The 15,401-nt window shown below is 44.5% G+C and overlaps 1 protein-coding gene across 14 annotated transcripts in view; it reads left to right on the forward strand.

Annotated features, from left to right (window-relative positions):
- The window catches only part of DAAM2 (dishevelled associated activator of morphogenesis 2), a 243,033-nt gene that overhangs the window by 220,261 nt on the left and 7,371 nt on the right, over window positions 1-15,401 (forward strand). For 11 of the 14 annotated variants that reach the window (XM_065589271.1, XM_065589270.1, XM_005289498.5 and 8 more), the window contains 3 exons: window positions 706-813; window positions 2,393-2,453; window positions 6,931-7,062. In XM_065589271.1, coding sequence (XP_065445343.1) covers window positions 706-813; window positions 2,393-2,453; window positions 6,931-7,062 — 301 coding nt within the window. Of the gene's footprint in view, window positions 1-705; window positions 814-2,392; window positions 2,458-6,930; window positions 7,063-15,401 lie in introns of all 14 variants that reach the window. The other 3 variants (XR_010599842.1, XR_010599841.1, XR_006174048.2) reach the window with 1 other exon arrangement.

Consider the following 15,401-nt stretch of genomic DNA (forward strand, 5'->3'; position numbering starts at 1 on the left):
CACAGTTTTTTGTTTTTGTTTTTTTTGCTTCGCCACTCCGGCCGCCTCGCAGGTTTTTTTTTTTTTTGTCTTGGGGCGGCAAAAAAGCCAGAGCTGGCCCTGATTCCGGAGCATAGATTCTGTACTGACTCAAAGGAAAGAGTGCCACCTACTGAATCAGTAATACCCTGCAGCACTTTAGGTTCTTCTTGGATGTCTCCCACGCCGGTACCCCTCCTCCCCCACCCCTTTGCCGGGATCTAATGAGACAACAGTTTCAGGGGGAATGGCTTCAGGCTGTCACAGAATGAGTAACTGCCATAAGAAGTCACTTGGAATTAATCCCTATCTTAAAGACATTAAACCAATAAACCTGAACTTTATTTTAACTACTGCTATGTGCTTCCTGTATACACATTCTGAGGTTACTCATCCCCTATGTAGCTACTGCCTAGATAGTTTTTTCCTTTGGCCTGGATGAGCCTGAGTGTCCATATCTGGAATGGCATCCCTAAGTCCCAGCTCCCTTTAGTTCTTGGAAGGAATGATTCTTGGGAGAATAGTCTGTTTTTAATTGGTGATATTTTCATTTCATTAACAGAGTTGCTGATTCATTATGTGATGTTCACCTCATTTGACGTACCAGATTCCATCACCAAACCCTTTGCAATGGCTGGCATTACCCCCACCAGCTTTCCTTTCTCATCTGTGTCCTTTTTATTTTAGGAATATTACACTGTTGCACTACTTAATTATGATCTTTGAGAAGAACTACACAGATATCCTAGACATGCAGTCTGAGCTGCAGCATCTTCCGGAAGCAGCAAAAGTCAAGTAAGTCCAATGCTACTGTCAGACTTGCGTCTTGATTCAAAGTCCGTTGAAGTTAAAGGAAAAATTTCCATTGACTTCAGTGGGCTTTCAATCAGACATTTAGTTGCTTATAGATTTGCTCTGCTGCTGTATTCCCAAGTAAGGACTAGCTCCTCAGCTGGTGTTAATTGCCTTGGTTCCATTGACAGCCATGCTGACTTACCCCAGGTGAGGATCAGCCTAGTCATTTGTGAAATCATTGAGAGTTTTATGCAAACATGTCCTGCTTGATACTCCTGAACTAGTCACCACAACTAGACTGTTTGTTTGTAATTCATTACTTGTGCTGTGTGATTGGTAACCTACATTATATAATGTTCCATGCTGGATATTTGGAGGTTGTTTAAAAAAACATAAAAAACAAAACCCAGCAAATAAGTCCTGGGCTGTTTAAGCCATTTTCAAGGTGGTCATGCAAACCTTTGTACAGACACACTTTTGCACAAGGGTTTAGGACACTTTCACTTTTCACTAAAGTTTTTGTTATAAACAAAGTTCCTGTGGATATTTGTGGAAAGCGAATAAAAAGGTTTCAACTACCTTCAAAACTATTTTGGAGTTTTTCCAAAGCACTGTCCCAGAATACCTGTGTGCAGTATTTGCCCAGCTATTGTTCCCGTATGAAGAGCTGGCTTGGTCTGGTACTTCTACAGCCTGTGAAAAGCTAGGGAAAAATGAACGCAGGTTATAAAGAGAGAAGTTCTGTGCTCCAAGCTCTCACATAGACATAAATTAGCACCAGTACTGTTTTTTCAAATGTGGACACTTCTTCACTAAGGAATTGGTTGAGAGTTTGAGAAACAATTTTTCACTCACTAGTAACCTGCAACCAATTTCTAGCCAGTGATTTAGAGGTGACAGACTTCATCTCCTAGTGGTAATGAAAAGTACTCTGACTTTTGTATGCTAAGGAGATATCCAGTACAACACTACAGTTTAGGAGTTTGTCTGTTAGTGATCTTTAGGGTAAGATTGTGCTAACCTACAATGTTAGCTCATATGGGCTCCTATGTGATGAAATAGTCAACAACAGTATTTAGATAGTGCATGATAAAAGGATAGGTTAGTAATAAGTTTGTCCCTAATGGGATTCTGTAGTTAAGTGGGGGAGAAAATGGGTGTGAAACTGATTTGAGACCATTGTGATGTGTGTGCTGAAGCTGAGTTCTCTGCCTGTGAATCAGGCAATTATTACAAACCAGCCCTGTGGCTAGTACTCCATGCTAGAGTGCTGGGTTGAGTTCACGGGCCGGTATCTTGCATCCTGTGACAGATGTTCTGAGTTTAAACCTTTTTCTCCTCTCCATAAATACCATGGGATCTTTAATCTGACCACAAGCAGTTAGGACCTGGGTTTTACATCACATACAAAAGGCAGCACAGAGCCTTTCCCCCAGTCCCCAGCATCTGGCATGGCTGGTGCCAGAGGCAGGATCCCAGACTTGATGGACCAGTGGTCTGTTCTGCTACAGCAGTTCCTGTATTCCTGTGTAACACTGCCCTTTTTGTTTTAACTGCTGCGTCTCTGTCTCCCTTGCAGCCTGATGGAGCTGGAGAAGGAAGTTAACAACATAAAGACTGGATTGAAAGCCGTTGAGGTTGTAAGTATGTCAAGATTTCCAAATCTCCACACTAAAAATGTTCCACTTGGGATCTGGGACACTATATTTTCTACGAGAGAAGAAGGGGGCTTTTCTTTTCTCATTAAGCACAATGTGTTCGCCGGGAAAAATAAATAAAAGCTGGTCCTGCTAAGCTTGTGCTGATGATCCTAGCAGACTTCGGCCTTAACAAAAGGCTCGTTTGATCTTGGTCCGCAGAGCGAGACACAGTTTGACAAATGGCGTAGACACCAAAAAATGAAATAAACCTCTCTTTGCTTTGTGCGGAGGAATCACTGGTTGCTTAGCAGGTGTCTCACATGCCCCCCTGGGGCAGGAGTAAACAGGTGGGGAATACACTACACGTTAGGCAATTATAACCTGCCCCATTTGCCAGCAACACAAGCAGCTGCCTGGCTGAGTGAAGAAAGACATGGACTAGATAAAGGGGACCCAGGATGAAACATTACACAAAGAAGCTGTAAGACAACATGCAATGGCATTTCTTCCCACTGCTGCTGAAAGTCCCCAGAGCTGGACTTCTGCTGCCTTTGTTTCCTCAGCTGTTGGTTAACTTTTGCAGAGCACTCTTGCAAAACAGATGAATGCATGGTGGTGTATTTGGATGAAACAGCCCTCCGACCCAAGGTATTCCATCATAGGCGCTAAAGCTGAGGCATTGGTATAAATGATCCCTGGGTTCAGCTTTTCATGTCAGCACATGGGTCCTCCACCTAGAAATCTCAAAATAAATAAATAAATAAACAATACCTACCCACCATGAGGGCGTTTGCAGAATGAGTAGAATTCAGGAGGCAGCTAACAAGTGGTATTCATTGAGGTGGCATATTTATTAAGGAAGGGGGTGGGAAGGATAAGGAGCTTGGGATTTGGAGGTTTGATAGAGTATACAGCAAAAAGAAATAAAGGAATAATTCAACAGCAAACCCAAATTACATAGTTGCAAATAACTCTCCATCAACAAGGGTCATTTTGCAAGGAAATCAATGTGATTTAACATGAGCCTCTTCAAATTCCTTATGGAGAAACCAGAGAGAAAGGCCATCCCTTTCATTTCAACTTGTAGAATTCTGTAGACTGGTTCAGAAAACCTGTGTAAAGGATCCCATTCTCTATTCATTTCTGTAGGTTTGTAGAGTAATTTCTATAGAACCCAGTTTCTTTCATCAAAGCTAGCTCTGGTATGTCTGCAGTCACACCTCCCTATTGCAGTGTAGACATACCCTCTGTCATCCTGAGGCAGCATGGTGTAGTGGGAGGCGGTGTGGTCCGTTGGACTGAGTTTAGGGCTTCGAGCCAGGAATTCCTGTTTTTTTAATCTTGGCTCTGCCACTGACTTTCTGTGTGGCCTTCAACGAGTCACTTAACTTCTCTACCTCCCATCTGTGAAATGAGGATTATAACTCTTACCTACCACAGGGTGTTCGGAGGGTTAGCTAGCTAATGTTTGCATAGAGCTTTGAAAATGTAAAGTCCTATGTAAGTGCCAAGTCTTACTGTTGTTATATCCTCCCTTGCCTAAGTTCATCTAACAGCTGCATGGCTGCATATTCCCCCTTCCTTCTCCCTGGATTTTCAAGCCATGAATCCTACACTGACTGTGTCCTCTGCTGACTGTGGGACATGAGGGCAATCATGGCATTAAATAGAGGTAAAAGACAGCATTTGAGATGTTTGAAATGCAATGAGACCCTTGCTCTGTTTAGCTATCAGTGACCTTTTCAGTCCTGGTTATCAGTGTAAGGCTGGTTGGCACTAACTTCCCACCCTTTTGGTGCTGTTATCTTTAGGATAGCTTGGCTTTGTTTTAAAATCTATCAATGAAATGCCAGACTGGCATCCTGGAGACCTAATGGAGCCACTCAACCGGTGCAATAACCAGCCATAGAAGTGCAAGCTTCCCCCACATGACCCTGCAGGTGTGCCTTCACCCTAGCCTGTAGAGACCCTCTCTCTCTCTAGTCATGAGAGCAGAGCTCAGTCTCCATTGCCAATTCATTTTTTGGTCTCTGACTTGAGATTGCCAACAAAGGGGCCAACTGGTGGCAACCGTGATGTCTGTGATTCGGACACCTCTCTGGTAGGAACTTGAATGAGACCCATCTCTTATTTCTTATGCATCATCAAACAGCCTGCAGAGGGTAATGACTTTTAGCCCCTTTTTCACTTGGGCTGGATTTGAACTGGAGATCAGGGAGGAGGAGGAGGAGGGCTCTGTGTCCTATTACTGGTCCCCAGAGCCATCCTACTAACTTCAGTGAGTCATCATCAGTTCCTCCTGGATCAAAAGCTTCAGACCCAGTGTGGATTATTGGGTCAGGAGGAAGCACTAGTAACAGAGGCTGCTGCTATGGGTGGGTGTTTGGAGGTCAGAAGCACCCATAAAAGGAACACTGACATGGGATTTGTGGTTTGAAGGGAGCCCCACCTATGGCTGATTTAGGCAATTCCCTCCTTGAAATGCAGGCACCTACTTTGTTTGGTTTTCTATTTGTGGGTTGTTTGCCCTCTTGTCCTTCCATCCGCTTCTCCTCTGCTTTCTCATATGTAGACTTCTGGGGCAAAATCTCCTTCCCATTAAGTCACCTTTGCCCCACCCCCCCGCCCCTTGCATGATGCTTTCAGTCTGGGCTGCCTGCACCTTCCAGTCTCACTCCTTTCACATTTTTTGGCACTTAAAATGCAACACTAAAGCAACAATAGAAGATCATTGTCAGGTGTGGGGGAGAACGTGCAACTTTTGATCAACTTCCAAAGTGTTCTCACCACAATCCTGGCTCCTCTGGTTGAGAAGATTCTTCAAGGCCCCATAAGCATAGAAGACTAAAAATAGTTTTGCAGTCAGCTGCTCTTAAAGATACTTATAACCCTTCACTTCCCCAGGTTTGTGGTGTGATTTTAAAAATGGAACACAGCCCTTTATTGTTCAGTCCAGCTTTTGGAAATCACACATCCAGCCACTGCTTATCATGCAGGATACATTGGAGATTACATTTTTAAGCTTCAATTGGCATTTCTGAGCCTCCATCAATAAGCAGCCGTGGTGCTGAAAAAGTGCCCAAGGAAGGTGGTATGCATATGCAAACTCTTGTGCTGAAGACTGGGGATTGGTTTCCATCCAGCTGAAGTGGTGGCTCAGCCATCAGAAGGAGAGCTTTCATGTCTAAGCACGTACATTTTGATCAAATACTCCATAATTAAAAGTTTTTCTTCTGACTGTGAAACCAGTACCCCAGCTATATGGGAAATGCTTCCCTGCTTCTGACACTGAGTTCCCCTCCTCTTGCTATTGGTGACACAGGAGATAGCTGGATTGATCACATCCTTTATCTATCCATCCAAGAAACATATATGGCCCCCATCACTGTAGTGCCTGACCACCTCACGATCTTTAATGTATTTATCTTCTCAATGCCCCTGGGAGGCAAGGTAGTGCAATTATCCTCATTTTACAGCTGGGGAACTAAGGCACGGAGAGGCTAAGTGACTTGCTCAAGGTCACACGGGGGAAGTCTGTGGCAGAGCAGGGACTTAAATGAGGGTCTCCCAAGTCCTAGGCTAGTGCTCTAACCAGTGGGTCAGCAAACTTCCCTGACGATCATTCTTTTGAGCAGATTTTTTAAACAAAATCCTTCACCTCTGATGATAGAAATACTGCGGTATCCCAGAGTAAAAGCCCAAATCCTGGCATCTCGGTTGTGTTTTGTAAAACTTTTAAAAATGAGACCAACGCAAACGCCTAAGACTGTATTTACTCTACCACATGGCCAGACAACTCCGTGTCTGAACACTAACAAGGCTTTGCTCTTCTATAACATCTTTAATACAAAGATCTCAAAGTATTTTGCAAATATTAATTGGGGACAAATGCTGGCAAGCCTCAAAATGCCCCTGTGAACTGGGGGCAATGCAGCCCTTCCTCGCTGCTGTAGAACCAGTGTGGTTCAGCAGCTCTCTGGAAGATACTTTCTGCCATCAGCCCAGCTCCAGAACAGGGCACCTTCCTGAAAGGCTTTCCCTGTGATTCACAATACCACTGCACTATTAAATAAACCAGCATTTACTTGTAGTTACCACACCGTGTTATCTGAGTTCCAGTTACTTCCCATTCTAAGTATAAGGAAAACCGTAGTGTCTCAGCTATGTGGCACTTAGATACTAAAGGTGTCTTAGAAATACAATAAATTAGATGGATAGTAAGGAACTCTTTTTTGTTACTATTGCAGGATCCAGGAGACGACAAGTAAGATTTGCCTCCGTCTCATGGCGATTCTGCCTTTGAGTAGGTGAAAGCAGAGGTTGGGGGTGGCTCTGAACTGTAGCTGCTGATGGGTATATTGGAGGAGAGATTGTGCTCTGTGTTAACCAGAACAACTGGACTTACCCAACCCCATTCTTCCTCACTGAGGAGCCATTGCTGGCTGCCACTCAACGCTTCTGACTTCTTCTCTTCCAGGAACTGGACTACCAGAAGAGACGCATGCGGGAAGCAGGGGACAGGTTTGTGCCTGTCATGAGTGACTTCATCACTGTGGCCAGTTTCAGCTTCTCGGAGCTAGACGACCTTCTGAACGAGGCTAGGGACAAGGTAGGAAAGTTCCTGAAAGTGCTTGACTGGAACCTGCACCTTTCAGCCAGCAGCTTTCAGATCCACCTTCTGTGGCTCACTACTGACTCTGACAGCTAGGAAGCTCATTTCTTCTGCTTCCTTAGGATCCCGATGAGTGGGTTAAGTGAGAGCAAGGGGTAAACTGTGTACCCCGTATTTCTCTGTGTAAGAGGAGGGAGGGAAACCCCCTAACCAGCAGACACAGCTACTTCTTTCCTTCCCCCATGTCATGCATCTTTTTCCCAGTGAAAAGTACCAGAATGGCAGCCCTCGGAACTGAAGTCCTCTACTCCCTAGAGGTGGGCCATGGTGGTAGCACTCAGGCATGGCTTAAGTCTAGGCTAGGCCTCAGGTTCCTGGATGAATCTGGGGCAGAGTCTGAACCTTGCAAGCAGCTCTGGAGAGATTTTGGCCGTCTTTGGTCAGTATCTCCTGGAGAACAGAAACCTGTCTCTGGAGCCAAAATGGAAGTAGCTGATTAAGATGCTGGGACCCTAATGAGGGCAGGGTGAGGCAGGAGGCAACATCCTGACATTCAAAGAGTTTCAGATTAAAGGTGGTGATTTTGGTCTATCTATCCCATTCACTGAACAGATACAACCCAGATCCCCTCCTAGGTTCTGCCCATTGAATCTTTTTCTTCTCTAGAGCTTATTGATGAGGATGGTGTGAATGGGGAAAAATGGCAATGGTGTTTTTTGTGACATGGTGTTAGGAAATACTGTTATTGGGAGTTCTGTCTTTTGGGTGAGAGATCAGAAGCACAATCTCTCTTGGTTCTTAAAGATCCCACAGCATGTTTTTCAAGAATAGGGTTGTTAGATCTGGTCTCCTGGCAAAACTTAGCTAAATTCTGCTGATGTAACGGTGGAAGATATATACATCTGCAAGAAACGTTGGGCTCCTTCACGTTGAAAAATACCATAAATGTATCGATATTCAGTTATTATTGTCATCAGCTCGCATTTGCTTCTTTGAAAAAATCTAGTAAGGGAAGTGTAGCCCTCTGAAGAGGTGCCAGCTCTTTGCTGATGACTAGAAGCTGGCATTAATCCCTCCGTCTTCTGGTTGAATGGGAAAGAACATGTATGAAAAGCTCATAAGGATATCAAAATATTTAAAAGAGAACAAGTCCTAAAATAAACAGCATGTAATGGCAAAGCTGTCCTGGTTGGCTGGTATGTTAAAAGCAGTTGGCTGTCCAAAGCGAACAAGTTATTTCCTTTGGACCAGTTCGTTTCCATTGCTGGTGTCAGTAGCTTGCAGTGAGAGAGAGATGTGAGGGGACAAGCTGAACTGTGAATAAAATATCAGTAATTGGGTTACCAGGCTTCCTGGTTTTCAGAAGACAAGCATGATGCTGGAGGAGGATCAGGACAATACAGTGTCCTGTCACCGTGCTGTGCCATCGCTCTGACATAACATTCCATCACAATGGGGATGACTTGGCTTTTCAAAGTTGCAGCGTTTGCCTCACCGCACACACCACAGAAATCACAACAAGAGCTGGTTGGTTATTATGGCAAAAATTGAACAAAAGTCCTCATTTGGCACTGATAGTAAGGGAAGGGTGGCTTATGTTCCAGAACCTCCACTTCTGTTGTAGTATGGCTTGCCTAAGAGAACTCCCATTCTGTGGGGTATTTTGGACCTCTGGCTTTTATTCTTGTCTGGGATCAAAAAACTGCAGATGTACAAAAAGGTGAAGAAAAGAGCGGCTGGGGGGAAGGCAAGAGGTAAGCAGACATTTTAACCATCAAGAAGACTCTGGTTCAGTTCAGTATAAATTTTGAGTATGAGTTTGGGGTCAGTTCCTACAGTATCCAAACCATTTTACCTATCATTATAAAAATGTCCTTTGTCCTCCCCCTCTTATACCTGCTGTAGGACAGAAGAGGTACATTCAGTTGACTTGCACTGACTGGCACAAGACGGTTTATCTTGGGGTCAGTGATGGGTTAAACACATAAAATCATTCACTCTGAGGCACCGATACATTTCCTTGATCAGGCCAGGGCAGGAAAAAGGGGATCCTGTTGCTTTAAGGATAATTGGAGTGTCTCCCCGCAGCCGGACCAATATGTCTGGAACTTGTTGCACACGTTTTTTGACATTTGCCAACATAAAGCATTTAACAAGAGAAGTTTTATTTTAATGACTATAACATACTTAGGAAACCTCTCCCCCATTCCCTATTACCTTCTCCTAACACACCCCTACTATTCTTGAACATATGCCTTTCCAGCTTCTGCTGAATCTAGAGCTTTGGTTCTCCCACTGGCATTGAGCTGCCTTGGACTCCTGAAAGAGAACTCTCTGTCCTTACCAGTACTGTGCTATTTCTCATGTTCGCTTCTTCCCCCCCCCCCCCCCCCGCTCCTTTTTCAAAACGGGAAATTCTCAACAAACCAGATGTGTTTCCCAGAGCCCATAACAGCTCCCATGCTCAATGGGCTCTCTGTGTTTGCTGAATCGTGAGCTCTGTCCCTGCCATGGAAACTGCTGCTACAACTGCCCAGCAAAAGTAGGACACAACACACAGAGATCTCACTATCCTGTTCCTTTTGATTTCTAGAAATGAAATGGGGAGGGGGGGGGGAAGACTTGGGGGAAAAAATCCTAATGAGCCTTGGAAGAAATGGTCTGGCTCACTGATTTTAATAATGAAGTCCTGGTTTTAACAGCTGGGATTGAATATCGTTCTAAATATAGTACTGGCTAATTGATTGCCGGGCGTTAGGCAGAGCCATCTTTCCTGAGCTTGGATTTAAAACAATACAAAGTATCTTTTCAAACCTGAGAAATTATTTTTAGGTGTCTTTAGTGCTGGCAAAATGTGCTCTGTATTTATTGAGATTTATATAAGAAATCCACTCTAAAAGAGCCCTACAAACCTTTTCTCCTCTCTGCTTCTCTAATATACATTGATAAAAGACAACTCCAGTCGACAAATCAGCAGAGGGCCAACCAGCAATGATCCAGTAGTAAAAGCTCCTACTGAAGTCTTCCCATTTCCTCACTACTAAGGGATGCAAAGGGCCTTACAGCCTGGCCTGGACTGGAGGGCAATAGACTCAAGCTATGTGGGACTAAAGGCATGGAACGAGTTCTAAAGCTGAAGGTCCTTTGTGGAGAACATCCTGCCCACCGCCTTCACTCTCTTACAGCAATGGGGCTGCCGCTCAATACTTCCACTGAACCCAGCATGGAATAGAGGGAGAGGCAGTCTCTCAGATAGATCCTAGGCCAAACTACCACCTTAAATTTTACCCATAACATAGAAGATAGCTGACCAGAGCTATCTATTTACCCATGGAGCGGGTATAACACAGGTAGTGCAGCTTCCCCCCCTCCTCCCACAGCCCCACCAGTGCACCTCAGAGCCACCACATCTTGTGTTGGGAGGGGGAGTTCAGTCTCACACGGCCCATGCAGTCTTTGGCTTCTTTGCTTAGACAGACGACGACAGGACCAGTTGATGCCAATTATCCCAGTGAAGAAGTGATGTTTTAAATTTAAGGGCCAGATTCTCAGACGCTGGCGTCTCACTTCGCAAGTGAAATGCTGTAACCACTCTCATCTGTGCATGCACAAAACAGATGTTCGGGTAAGATCAAGCTGAAAAATTTACCCCAACTCTCTTAATAGGTTCACTCAGAGTGCAGGGCACTGTTCTGCTGCTGGCTTTTTCACCTTCAGTGCACTGTAACACCTGTGAGGGGTTGGGTTTTTTAGGAGAATTCACAGATTTGATCAAGGGATTATATTTTCTGCCATTTCCCGTGTGTGTGGAGGGGGAGGGATTTAGAGAAATTCTATCCTGAAACTTATCACCAATTTTCACAAGTTTGATCCAGATGAAAAATTGCTTTCTTCATAGGAAAATCAGGATGAGAGTGAATGTCACCTGAGAAAACTGCCCTTCTGGGTTTTGTGGGAAAACCATGCAAACGCTGAGGCCAAATGAATGTAATTTTTTTCACAAGTTCTTCCCATGGTGTAAATTTTATTTTTCTATTTGCTAGGGATGACATTTACCCCATAAGGCCTCTGTTCCACTAAAGTCCCACATAAGCGCTGACAATACACTGAAGTGAAGCAATGGCATTGTATCTGTTCTCTGCCCATGGGTGAACTTCACCCTGTGTGTATAGTTTTTATAATAAATCTGTTTGTAAAACACTTTGGATCATTCTGGAAGAAAGACACTATGTATATTTCAGACATGATCACTACGATAGTGATTAGAATTCACAAGCTGGGTCTACAGCACAGAAGCTGGAATAGATATAAAATCAACAGCAAGCATCCTGCTGCCTACAGTTGCCCAGTACAGGGGCATAATAAAGACAAAGAAATAACCTTGGCAAGGTTAAGATGAAAGGGAGGTTGGGCGCCTGTCCATTCTCAGTCTTTTTTTATGACTTGACTATGAAATGATACCTCAAGCAGGGGACTAATATTGAGCATCATTAAGATGGGAGGTCAAAGTCTACACAGCCACTGAATGCCAGTAAATTTGACAAACATAGTAGCACTGTTCTGAAGAGCAGCAGAGGAAAGTGAAAATCCAGCTAAGATAATAGCCATTAATGGCAATGAGCTACAAGGCACACAGGGATACTTTAGTCCAAGCGGCAAAGACAGAATGTCCATTTCAAACACAAAAGTTGGCCTCTCTCGGTCTTTTGGAACTGGTTACTTCTGTCAGCTGCTGAGACTAATGGACTAGTGGGGGAGTCAAGCTGGGGCACATTCCAAGAGGCATGGACAGATACCAAAGCTCGCCATCTCAAACAGAGCCATTTGGTAAATAAATTACCTACCCGACCTACACTAAATTAGAAATGCAGAAGGCCCAGGACAACCTAATGTGTCAGAAATGCTCATGGTGTCTATATTGCATGAGCAGGGTTGCTATTGGCTACTATGGAGCTAGCTCAAATATCCTTTATGATCAATAGGTTTCAAGGCGACGTAGGGTCCCGTCCAACCTCTGTGGAGATGGATGAGAGTCTTTCCACTGACAGGCCCATAAAAAGCAGAGTAGCATTTAGTTGAACTGCCTTGCTGCAGAATTGGAATCTTAGTAGCAACAACTTTGGTATTGCTTGACTAGGGAAGTCTTTTAAGTTTTGCTCAGAGCAGGTGGTGTAATTCATTCTTCCCATTGCTAGTCCCTCAATAACGGTTGGAGACTCCAGGATAATTGTCATTGTTGCTGTTTTTTCCCCTGCACGTACATCTCCTCCCCCCGTTCCTGCTGCTTCCAATGGGGTCTCTGCAGCCCGCTTGATGTTTCATTGGCGGGCACAGCTGCGAGCGTGTGCTGCTGTCCCGTTTTCCATCTCCTTGTTGAAACAACTTTTTAAAATAAACAACTGTCTAAACCATTTGCTTTGGCAAAAAGAGGAATTCAGTGGAAAGTTTGGCAGGGGGAGGAGAGTTGGCAACAAGCTACAGACCTGTTATATCATGAGATGGAAGAGTGATAAGTTGTGGAAATGAATTTATTTTAATGAAAAATATATACCAGCCCATGTTATAATCCTCCCTCCACCCAAAAACCCACATTTTCCATTTTGCTTTGCCCATGTATCTTCCCCCCGAATGGCTTAAGTAATAAGCAAGTTTCTATCCATGTTCCAGTGCCTGACATCACAGAACATCACAAAATAATATAATGATTTTCATATGTGGATTTCAAAGCACTTTACGAAAGAAGCTACCATAAGCACCATTGTTCTCATGTCACAAAAGGAAGCTGAGTCAAAGAGGTTCAGGGTATGTCTACAATGGAATAAAAGACCCATGGCTGGCCCAGGTTAGCTGACTTGAACTCACAGGTCCCAGAGCCTAGGCTCCAGCCCAAGCTTGAACCTCTACACCCCTGAACAGCCCCTTAGCCCTAGTCTGCTGACCTGGGCCAGCGGTGGGTGTTTAAGTGCTGTGTAGATGTACCCTAGGTGATTTGCCCAGGGTCACCAAAAGCATCAGTGGCAGAATCAGGAATAAGAACTCAGGTGGAGTTCAGCCTGTCTTCTGGAGCATTCTGGCTCTTGTGGGTTCAGCCTGTTCAGAAATCTGATCAGTTATGATGTCTGGTCATGAGAGCTTGGGACGTAGTTCTAACCCCAAAGATGTCACTTACAGCAGCATAGCACCTTCCTACACCAGGGGGGTGGGAGGGAGGGAGGGACCGATTCAGAGAGAAAAGTACCACCTGCTGAATCACCAGTACTACTTCCTGCAGTATACTGTGTTTGTGGTAGAGGGCTCTCATTCGAGTAATGGACAGGGCTGATGCTACTTATGCTAGAAGCATCGACAAGATCTTAAGAGGAAGTGATACAAGCTCAATCAATTTATTTGTGTCCGTCCATTGAGAATATAGCATTATGCCTATCAGGAACCCCACAATTACCTGCCACAAATAGGGCCCAAACGATGAAGGCTTGATGGCACCTCAGGGAATAGTTCACCTATCCATGAGCGGAGGGGGAAGGAGTTCATGGCAAACCCATCTTCAGGTCTCTGTGCCCACTGTAGAGAAGACTAAATGAAGGAGCCACCTGTAGTCCAGAATAACCTCACGGAGTGTCTCTGAGATGTGGACTGGGGTTGACACACTGAGGCATGAAATGCAGCAGATCTGTCTCAGACGCTAGGGCGTGTGTAATTCACTATTTCAAATAAGATTGTGTCATTTCCCGTAAGGCCGACAGCTATTGTAAAGAATTGTGACAGCCCAGGAACACACAGCAGGCTCAGCCTGAGACCCACAGGCATTCAGAGTTAATGGGCAGCCAGCCGGGGATAAGCTGGGCAATCAGAAATTTCCACTTCAACAAGGAGGCCCATTGAGTGGTAATCACCCAGCACGTGATCCTGACCATTTTACACTTCAAAGCTGCTATTAAGGCAAAGGCTGTGGCAATGCATCACATGCTGCTCATGCACTGTAGGGTGGGCACTGGGAAAGTAATGTGTTTACAGTGGAGTGTCCTGGGTGGAGATGGTAAGTTCTGAGAAGCACTTGTTGCAAAACTGATACAGTTGGTAGGTAGGTGAAGTCCTAAAATAGAGGGGTGTGTTGGAATTTAAAGGGTATGAAGACAGCATGAGGTTTCCTTAACATCCCATCTTCAGAGATACTTGCATTTAGAGTACTCTACAGACATTAACTAACTAATCCTTGCAACTCCCTTATGAAGTAGAAGATAAGGATCTACCATCCTCATGTAAACACAGGGAAACTGAAGTACAGACGAGACAGTGACTAGCACAGGGGTAGTCAATTATTTTTTGTCAAGGTCCAGATTTCTTGGTCAAGGTATAGTCAAGGTCCAAACTCCAGAGAAAATAATAATAAAAAATAAGTAAATAAGATTTTTGGGGTCCGTTCAAAAGCATCCAGCAGTCTGGATTTGGCCCGCGGTCCGTCTAATGACTGCCGCTGGACTAGCAGAAGGTCATATCAGTGGCAGAGTTGGGTCTAGAATCCATTCTTCTGGTTCATATTCCTCTGCTCCTACCACTTTTTCTGAGTGGGAGCCAGAGAGAAAACATTTAATTAAATCATAATTTTGTTTCATAGTTCATTTGTTACCTTTCGTATAATTGTAGCTTGGTATGTTTCTACCTTTCATATTTCATTGCTTTACAGTAAGCGGATGTGGCATCATGAGGTATCAGTGCATCCAGGACAGTCCTTCCTCAACATTACTTCAAAATCTAGAACCAGTTATATTTATAAGACTCTCCAATAGTTATTTTTCTTTAACAAGGGTATTGTGCCTTTAAGGAGACAGTGGAACTCTGTGACTCCATTTAGTGGGAGGAGCAATGACCAGAGCATCCCTGCTAATGAAGCAAGAGTAGCTGGTGCAGGGGGCAGGGATAGCTCAGTGGTTTGAGCATTTGGCCTGCTAAACCCAGGGTTGTGAGCTCAATCCTTGAAGGGGCCACTTAGGGATCTGGGGCAAAAATCTGTCTGGGAATTGGTCCTGCTTTGAGCACGGGGTTGGACTAGATGACCTCCTGAGGTCCCTTCCAACCTTGATATTCTATGAGTCTATGATAGCCATTGGGCAAATGGCAGCCAGGAGTGTAGAGTGTGTGCCTGCAGGTTCCCCCCTTTTAAGGGAATTAAAAATGGCACTTGGGAACTACGCACATGTTATATGTAGGCAGGATTCAAGAGGCCCAGGAAAGGGGGGACTAGGCAGTACTTACCTACTCTGTGGGATTGCCCCTCCACTGGTTTAAACCAGTTTAGTATTTGTGCACCATCTCACTCACCTTCCCAAAGTTCTATA

The sequence above is a fragment of the Chrysemys picta genome, chromosome 3 (genome assembly GCF_011386835.1).
Source record: "Chrysemys picta bellii isolate R12L10 chromosome 3, ASM1138683v2, whole genome shotgun sequence".
Taxonomy (NCBI): domain Eukaryota; kingdom Metazoa; phylum Chordata; order Testudines; family Emydidae; genus Chrysemys; species Chrysemys picta.